At 43.7% G+C, this 9517-nt stretch overlaps 1 protein-coding gene across 2 annotated transcripts; it reads right to left on the bottom strand.

Annotated features, from left to right (window-relative positions):
• Window positions 1–1082: 1082 nt before the first annotated feature.
• LOC146761623 (uncharacterized) lies at window positions 1083–8218 on the bottom strand. 2 transcript variants are annotated; one of them, XR_014944323.1, is made up of 5 exons: window positions 7539–8218; window positions 6094–6185; window positions 4699–4804; window positions 3206–3311; window positions 1083–2161 (listed from the first exon to the last, which is right to left on the bottom strand). XR_014944323.1 is itself a non-coding variant. In XM_085542342.1 (4 exons), the coding sequence occupies exons 1-4, from the start codon at window positions 7697–7699 to the stop codon at window positions 3278–3280; spliced, it is 393 nt and encodes a 130-aa protein (XP_085398468.1). In that variant the 5' UTR covers window positions 7700–8218; the 3' UTR covers window positions 2864–3277. The 2 variants fall into 2 exon arrangements, 1 of the variants encoding a protein (XP_085398468.1); XM_085542342.1 differs by lacking the exon at window positions 1083–2161 and having other exon boundaries at window positions 2864–3311.
• Between the last annotated feature and the right edge of the window lie 1299 nt (window positions 8219–9517).

Raw genomic sequence — 9517 nt, 5'->3', positions numbered from 1 at the left:
CTTAATGGTTTCTTTATTACAGCTCCATTTACAGAATACACAACTCATACAATCGTACAAACGCAATACAGCAACAACATCATATTTACAAGCACAAAGTGGATACAGCAGTTCAGTACATGGCACAACATCCAGATACACTGTACAAATAACACAAGATACAACTCACAAGATCCCAGTATTGAGTACAAACATTAGCACAGTCAATACAGAGCACAACACAGTTTACAGGCGCCGCATTGATACATTGAGAACATGGCACAGCACAATGTTCAACCACCACATCAACACATAGAGCATATTGCACAATATATTTTACATGTACAACATCCATATACACAGCAAATTGTCCATCCCAGGTTACAGGCGCAGCATCGACGTGTTGAGTACAGGGCACGGCGCAGTTGACAGACGCAGCATCCAAACACACAGTACATTGCATGGCACAAGGTACAATTACAGCATCAGCACATTACATACACAGCAAGGCAAAACTGAAATCAATAACACAAACATGAATGGACTCCAGTATTAATGCCAATTTGGTTAACAATAATTGACTGCAAAGCTAAAGCCAATGTGGCACATTCAAAATAACAGCACAGCACTGAAACCAGCAGAACTCAAAATGGCCACAAATGGGCGCAAGTCAAACAGTGGCCGCAAATGGGCACGAGTCAAAGAGTGGCCGGGAAGCAACTTGGCTCCCTCAGGCCATAGATATAGGTTACGGGGCTGGGTTAGCCCGGATAGAAAAAAAATGGGCTAGCCCAGCCCCGTAAGCAAAGATAAATAAAGCCAATTTGGCTAAAATAATTTGATTTCAAAAATATAGCCAATTAAATTGAGCTAAATTTGAGCTAAATTTGAGCTAAATTTGAGCTAAATTTGAGCTAAATTTGAGTTAAATTTGAGTTAAATTTGAGTTAAATTTGAGTTAAATTTGAGTTAAATTTGAGTTAAATTTGAGTTAAATTTGAGTTGAGTTAAATTTGAATTGAGTTAAATTTGAATTGAGTTAAATTTGAATTGAGTTAAATTTGAATTGAGTTAAATTTGAATTGAGTTAAATTTGAATTGAGTTAAATTTGAATTGAGTTAAATTTGAATTGAGTTAAATTTGAGTTAAATTTGAGTTAAATTTGAGTTAAATTTGAGTTAAATTTGAGTTGATATTAATTGATTGCAAAACTTAAGCCAATTAGAATTAGATAATTAGATTGCAAACCAAAATCCAATTTAGTTGACAATAATTGAATGCAAAGCTAAAGCCAATTTGGTTGATAAAAAATAATTGAACACGCTGAAATCAGCACAACTCTCATAATGGCCGCAAATGGGCGCAAGTCAAAAAGTGGCCGCAAATGGGCACAAGTCAAAGAGTGGCCAGGAAGCAACTCGGCTCCCTCAGGCCATAGATATAGGTTACGGGGCTGGGTTAGCCCAGATAGAAAAAAAATGGGCTAGCCCAGCCCCGTAAGCAAGGATAAATAAAGCCAATTTGGCTGATATTAATTGAAATCAAACCTTAAACCAATTTGGTTAAGGTTAAATAATAGCAAAGTTAAAGCCAATTAGTTTAAGATTAAATGATTGCAAAGCTAAAGCCAATTAAATTAAGGTAGATAGACTGCAAAGCTACAGCCAATTAGATTAAACTTAAATGGTTGTAAAGCTACAACCAATTTAAGTAACATTAAATGATTGCAAAACTAAAGCCAATTTAATTAAAAATAATGGCAAAACAAAAGCCAGTTTGATTAACAATGACTGATTGAAAGCTAAAGCCAATTTTGTTAAAATAATTAATTAAAAAGCTATAACCAACTTAATTAAGATTAATTAAAAACATATCAAAAACAAATTTAGTTGCAGTTAAATGATTACAAAACAAAACCCAATGTGGGTGAAGTTAATAGATTACTAAGCTAAAACCAATTTGTTTAAGCATGATGTCAAACCTAAAACCAATTTGGGTAAGGTTAACTGAATGCAAACCTTAAACCAAATTGGTTAACAGAACTTAACTCAAAATCTAATATGTAGCTGATGTGCTGTTGTGATGGATCGTCAGCCCCCCAAAGCTTTATTGAACGCCTGCGTGGCAGCATGGAGTGCTGCATCAAACGGGAACATCCATCAGCCGGGGAATATAAGGGCCCTAAGGAAGAAAAGCAGATAGTTAGATCAATGAGCCGAATCAAGAGGACATGAAAATGTAAAATAGTGGGCAAGGCACTATCATCTGCTACAAAAAACACCAAAATGGAGCAAAAAGTACAAAAGAAGAACACAGAGAATGCCAAAATGAACAGCAAGGCCCAAAAGAGCAGCACAAAAAACATCAAAACAGAACATAATACAACACAAAACTCTGCAGAGAACAGGAATAGGGACATAAAGGCACAATAAAATGATGCAGGAAACTGCAAAATGGAAGAAAGCACCCAAGAGAATATCAAAATATTGGGCAAGGCCCTACAAAAGGATGCAGGGAACACTGCAAAGGAGGGCAAAGCCCAAGAGAACAAGAAAAGGAACGGCAAAATGGACTGAAATGTCCAAAAGAATGGACACCCTTTAGTATTGGGTAAATAATAATAATATAATAATATTATAAATAATAATAATACCCCTTTAGTATTGGGTAAATATTAGGTAAATATCAAAGAATGTGCCTAAATGGATGGCAAAGCCCAAAAGAATGATGCAATGGATGCCTAAATGGACGGCAAAGCCCAAAAGAATGATGCAATGGATGCCTAAATGGACGGCAAAGTCCAAAAGAATGATGCAATGGATGCCTAAATGGTCGGCAAAGTCCAAAAGAATGATGCAATGGATGGCAAAATGGACAGCAAAGTCCAAAAGAATGATGCAATGGATGCCTAAATGGACGGCAAAGCCCAAAAGAATGATGCAAGATACGCCAAAATGGAGGGCAAGGCCTAAGAGAACAACGCAAGGAATGAAAAAATGGAGGGCAAGGCCCAAGAGAATGCCTCAAAGAATGTCAAAATGGAGGGCAAGAAAAAGACTACAAGAAACAGCTGAGCAACAGCAAAGACCAAACACAAAGTCAACACAGTAGGACAAGCACAGACAGCCCACAGGACACCACGGAGTGCAGAAATGAGCTCAGAAACACTAACCTTGCATCTCAGTACGTAACAAGTAAAAACCAATTGCTATGTGCTGCCCTTACCCGCTGGGCTGAGAGTTACCATCAGCAAAGCTGGGTCCAGGCAATGCAGGTTTCTGTTCCTCGCTGCTCTCATCAGGAGCCGCACATCTCTGTGCTCTGCTGGAACCTGTTGGACACAACACGACAATGAAGGCACTGCCCACATCTGCAGGGTAGCACACTGCGATCATTACACTAACTGTGATGGAAGGGAGCAGTAGGATGTAATTCATACTACGAAGGATATAATTAATGCCTATGAGGGATATAATCAATGCTATGAGGGATATAATTAATGCTATTGATAAGTTTAAATATGCAGTAAGTTTAACAATTGTATTCCACACTAGGATTATAATTGAAGTAACTTTCATAGAAAACACAGGGCATCAATTTTTAGAGCTACATTTACCATAGCAAACATCTTAATATTGGGTTAAAACTTATATGAACAAAAACACTACAGGTTACAGTGATTATAACTACAGCCCGCATTAATTCATGTGAGTAGATGAAGATCAACACAAACAAAGCCTCCGAGCACAACCCAAAGACAAGCAGAACAACCACAAAGACACTGCAAGAGAAAAGCAGAGCAAGCAGCCAAGGGTAAGACAAACACAAAAGCAATAAGGAAAGCCAAGGGAAAAGCCAAAGCAAAGCCAACAGCACAGAGACCAGTATAGGAACACAAAGAAGAAAGGCCAAGGAGAAAGCAGAGTCAGAAACCAAGAAAATGATAAAGGGAACACCGAAATAAAGGGCAAAGCTCAATAGGCCACTAACAGGGCAATGCCTAAGAGAACGACGCAAGGAATGCCAAAATGGAGGGCAAGTCCCAATAGAACGACGCAAGGAACACCAAAATGGAGGGCAAGTCCCGATAGAACGACGCAAGGAATGCCTAAACAGAGGGCAAGGCCTAAGAGGACGACGCAAGGAATGTTAAATGGAGGGCAAGGCCAAAGAGGACGACGCAAGGAATGCTAAAATGGAGGGCAAGGCCTAAGAGGACGACGCAAGGAACGCCAAAATGGAGGGCAAGGCCTAAGAGGACGATGCAAGGAATGCTAAAATGGAGGGCAAGGCCTAAGAGAACGACGCAAGGAACACCAAAATGGAGGGCAAGGCCTAAGAGGACAATGCAAGGAACACCAAAATGGAGGGCAAGGCCTAAGAGGACGACGCAAGGAACACCAAAATGGAGGGCAAGACCCAATAGAACGACACAAGGAACATCAAAATGGAGGGCAAGGCCTAAGAGAACGACGCAAGGAATGCTAAAATGGAGGGCAAGGCCTAAGAGAACGACACAAGGAATGCCAAAATGGAGGGCAAGGAAAACACTGCAAGAAACAGCTGAGCAACAGCAAAGACCAAACACAAAGACAACACAGTAGGACAAGCACAGACAGCCCATAGGACACCACAGAGTGCAAAAATGAAGTCAAAAACACTAACCTTGCATCTCAGTACATAACAAGTAAAAACCAATTGCTATGTGCTGCCTTTACCTGCTGGGCTGAGAGTTACCATCAGCAAAGCTGGGTCCAGGCAATGCAGGTTTCTGTTCCTCGCTGCTCTCATCAGGAGCCGCACATCTCTGTGCTCTGCTGGAACCTGTTGGACACAACATGACAATGAAGGCACTGGGATAGAATTAATGCTATTAGGGATATAATTTATGCTATTATGGATATAATTAATGGTACTTTTAAGTCTAGATTTGCAGTAAGTTAAACAATTGTATCCCACACTACGATCATAATTAAAGTAACTTTCACATAAAGCGCTGAGCATCACTTTTATGACTGCATTTATCATAACAGACACCTTTAGTATTGGGTAAATATTAAGTAAATATCAGTTCCATTAACAAATACAGGTTACAGTCATTATCACTACAACCCGCATTAAGCCGGGGGAGCAGATCAAGATTAACACAAACAAAACCTCCCAGCAAATCCCAAAGACAAGCAGAACAACCACAGAAAGACACTGCAAAAGAAAAGCAAAGCAAGCAGGCAAGGGTAAGACAAGGACAAAAGCAATAAGGAAAGCCAAAGGAAAGCCAAAGCAAAAGCAATAGCAAACAGGCCATTATAGGGAACACCAAGAACAAAGTCCAAAGGGAAAACAGCGTGGGGAGCCAAGACAACAACAAAGGGAACAATGAAACAGGGGGCAAGGCCCAAAAGAATGCTGCATGGAACTGCAAAATAGAGCAAGGCCATAAAGAACACTGCAGGGAACATTAAGATGGAGAGCAAGGCCCAAAAGGGCACATACAACATCAAGATGTAGGGCAAGGCCTAAAAGAACACTGCATGGAACTGCAAAACAGAGGGCAAGGCCCAAAACAGCACTGCTTAAACATCAAGATGGGTGGCAAGGCCAAAGAGAACATCACGCAGAACATCAAGATGAGGACAAGGCCCAAAAGAACACTGCGAGGAACATCAAGATGGAGGGCAACGCTGAAGAGAAAACTGCAGCAAACACCAAGATGGATGGCTAGGCCCAAAAGGGCACTACAAGAAACATCAAGATGGGGGGCAAGGCCCAAAAGGGCACTACAAGAAACATCAAGATGGGGGGCAAGGCCCAATAGAACATTGCAAAGATGATCAAGATGGATGGCAAGGCAGCAGAGGAAACTGCTTGGAACTCCAACATGGAATGAAAGGCTGAAGGGAATGAAGCACCAGAATGAACAACAAGGCCCATAGAATGAACAGAACAGCAAAATGAGAACAAAGGAAACACTGCAGGAAATGCTGGAGAAACAGCAGAGAACAGAGGAAAAGAGAATGCAGAAGGATGAGAGCAGACATTATTATAATAATGGAACATTACCTTCAATCTCAATATGAAACAGGTAAAAACCAATTGATATGTGCTGCACTTACCTGCTGGGCTGAGAGTTACCATCAGCAAAGCTGGGTCCAGGCAATGCAGGTTTCTGTTCCTCGCTGCTCTCATCAGTAGGATAGAATCCATGCTATTAGGGATAGAATAAATACTATTAGAAATAGAAGTAATGCTATTTCTAAGGTTAAAGGTGCAGTTACTTATAGAAGTAATGCTATTTCTAAGGTTAAAGGTGCAATTACTTTAAAAGTGGTATTTTACACTATTATTAGAATTAATAGAATTAAAAATAAAGGGTTCTACTTACAGATACTCTACAGACAACTGCAGTTATCACTAAAGTTCCCATTAAGGCCATAAAGTTCCTGCAATTATCCCATAAAGTTCCCTTAAGGTCAAGATTACCATGAATGCTGCCTCCCAGCAAACCCCATAGAGCCAAAAGCAAAGGCAACAGAACAACCACAGAAAGCCCCAACAAAATGAAAGCAAAGCAAACACCAACAGTAAGGCAAGGGCAACAGTAATAGAACAGCCAAGGGAAAGCACAAGGGAAAGCAACAGCAAGGAGAGTGGTATGAAACACCAAGAACAGAGGGCAAAGGGAAGGCAGCGTAGGAGGCCAAATGGAAACAGCAAAAGAACACTGCAGGAACAACAAAAAGGAGGGCACAGCCCAAGAGAACATGGCAGGGAACATCAAGATGGAGAACAAGGCCCAAAAGGGCACATACAACATCAAGGTTTAGGGCAAGGCCTAAAAGAACGCTGCGTGGAACTGCAAAACAGAGGGCAAGGCCCAAAAGAGCACTGCTGAAACATCAAGATGGAGGGCAAGGGCCAAAAAAAGATCATGTAAAGCATCAAGATGGGTGGCAAGGCCCAAGGGAACATCATGCAGAACATCAAGATGAGGACAAGGCCCAAAAGAACACTGCGAGGAACATCAAGATGGAGGGCAACACTGAAGAGAAAACTGCAGCAAACACCAAGATGGATGGCTAGGCCCAAAAGGGCACTACAAGAAACATCAAGATGGGGGGCAAGGCCCAAAAGGGCACTACAAGAAATATCAAGATGGGGGGCAAGGCCCAAAAGGGCACTACAAGAAACATCAAGATGGGGGGCAAGGCCCAAAAGGGCACTACAAGAAACATCAAGATGGGGGGCAAGGCCCAGTAGAACATTGCAAAGATGATCAAGATGGAGGGCAAAACAGAAGAGGAAACTGCTTGGAACTCCAACACGGAATGAAAGGCTGAAGGGAATGAAGCACCAAAATGAACAACAAGGCCCATAGAACGAACAGAAAAGAAAAATGAGAACATAGGAAACACTGCAGGAAATGCTGGAGAAACAGCAGAGAACAGAGGAAAAGAGAATGGAGAAGGATGAGAGCAGATATTATCATTATAATAATGGAACGTTACCTTCAGTCTCAGTATGGAACAGATAAAAAGCAATTGCTATGTGCTGCCCTTACCTGCTGGGCTGAGAGTTACCATCAGCAAAGCTGGGTCCAGGCAATGCAGGTTTCTGTTCCTCGCTGCTCTCATCCGGAGCCGCACATCTCTGTGCTCTGCTGGAACCTGTTGGACAAAAAAAGGCAATGAAGGCACTGCCCACATCTGCAGGGCAGCTCATAGACACAGCACTCACCTTGGGTTTGGTAGGGAGGGATGTTGGAACCAATGGGGCCCCATGAGACCCCACTGGAACCAATGGGGCCCCATGAGACCCCACTGGACCTGGTAAGGTCAACAAACCAGTGCAAGACCAAACAAGGTCCTGAAATCACACAGTCTATGGGTCCAGATGAGATGTGAGCAGAACCACGGCCAACATGGCGCTCCTTTGTAGGAAGGTAGAAGGGATGAGCCCCGGAACCGCTGACCCATCGGTCCCACTGATGTGCTGGGAATGACCACAAAGCAGATCCTCATAGAAAGACCCAGGGCTCATGGAAGGCAGGAGGTGATGATGGAGATCCTCATAGAAGGACCCAGGGCTCATGGAAGGCAGGAGGTGATGATGGAGATCCTCATAGAAGGACCCAGGGCTCATGGAAGGCAGGAGGTGAAGATGGAGATTCTCATAGAAGGACCCAGGGCTCATGGAAGGCAAGAGGTGACGATGGAGATCCTCATAGAAAGACCCAGGGCTCATGGGAGGCAGGAGGTGATGATGGAGATCCTCATAGAAGGACACAGGGCTCATGGAAGGCAGGAGGTGAAGATGGAGATTCTCATAGAAAGACCCAGGGCTCATGGAAGGCAGGAGGTGACGATGGAGATCCTCATAGAAAGACCCAGGGCTCATGGGAGGCAGGAGGTGATGATGGAGATCCTCATAGAAGGACCCAGGGCTCATGGAAGGCAGGAGGTGAAGATGGAGATTCTCATAGAAGGACCCAGGGCTCATGGAAGGCAAGAGGTGACGATGGAGATCCTCATAGAAAGACCCAGGGCTCATGGGAGGCAGGAGGTGATGATGGAGATCCTCATAGAAGGACACAGGGCTCATGGAAGGCAGGAGGTGAAGATGGAGATTCTCATAGAAAGACCCAGGGCTCATGGAAGGCAGGAGGTGACGATGGAGATCCTCATAGAAAGACCCAGGGCTCATGGGAGGCAGGAGGTGATGATGGAGATCCTCATAGAAGGACCCAGGGCTCATGGAAGGCAGGAGGTGAAGATGGAGATTCTCATAGAAGGACCCAGGGCTCATGGAAGGCAAGAGGTGACGATGGAGATCCTCATAGAAAGACCCAGGGCTCATGGAAGGCAGGAGGTGACGATGGAGATCCTCATAGAAAGACCCAGGGCTCATGGGAGGCAGGAGGTGATGATGGAGATCCTCATAGAAGGACACAGGGCTCATGGAAGGCAGGAGGTGAAGATGGAGATTCTCATAGAAGGACCCAGGGCTCATGGAAGGCAAGAGGTGATGATGGAGATCCTCATAGAAAGACCCAGGGCTCATGGAAGGCAGGAGGTGATGATGGAGATCCTCATAGAAGGACCCAGGGCTCATGGAAGGCAGGAGGTGAAGATGGAGATTCTCATAGAAGGACCCAGGGCTCATGGAAGGCAAGAGGTGACGATGGAGATCCTCATAGAAAGACCCAGGGCTCATGGGAGGCAGGAGGTGATGATGGAGATCCTCATAGAAGGACACAGGGCTCATGGAAGGCAGGAGGTGAAGATGGAGATTCTCATAGAAGGACCCAGGGCTCATGGAAGGCAAGAGGTGACGATGGAGATCCTCATAGAAGGACCCAGGACTCATGAAAGGCAGGAGGTGATGATGGAGAACCAACACGGCCTCACCAAGGGCAAATCCTCCTTGACTGACCTCATAGACTTCTGTGATGGCAATTATGCATCAGTAGACAAGGGAAGAGCTGCTGATATCATCTACTTAGACTTCAACAAGGCCTCAGATGCAGGATCCCACACCATC

This window comes from Coturnix japonica, chromosome 3 (genome assembly GCF_054131305.1).
Source record: "Coturnix japonica strain WE chromosome 3, WE-NBRP24, whole genome shotgun sequence".
Lineage (NCBI taxonomy): Eukaryota > Metazoa > Chordata > Aves > Galliformes > Phasianidae > Coturnix > Coturnix japonica.
Note: the sequence above shows the minus strand (reverse complement) of the source record. Positions and strands in the feature narration are given on the sequence as shown.

Excerpts from the sequence above, each read along its gene's own strand:
- LOC146761623 (XM_085542342.1), bottom strand. The coding sequence starts at position 7,699 with ATGAGCTGCCCTGCAGATGTGGGCAGTGCCTTCATTGCCTTTTTTTGT. Across the intron at positions 4,805-6,093 it reads GGTAACTCTCAGCCCAGCAG|GTTCCAGCAGAGCACAGAGA; the intron begins GTAAGTGCAGCA and ends TGTGTCCAACAG. Across the intron at positions 3,312-4,698 it reads GGTAACTCTCAGCCCAGCAG|GTTCCAGCAGAGCACAGAGA; the intron begins GTAAAGGCAGCA and ends TGTGTCCAACAG.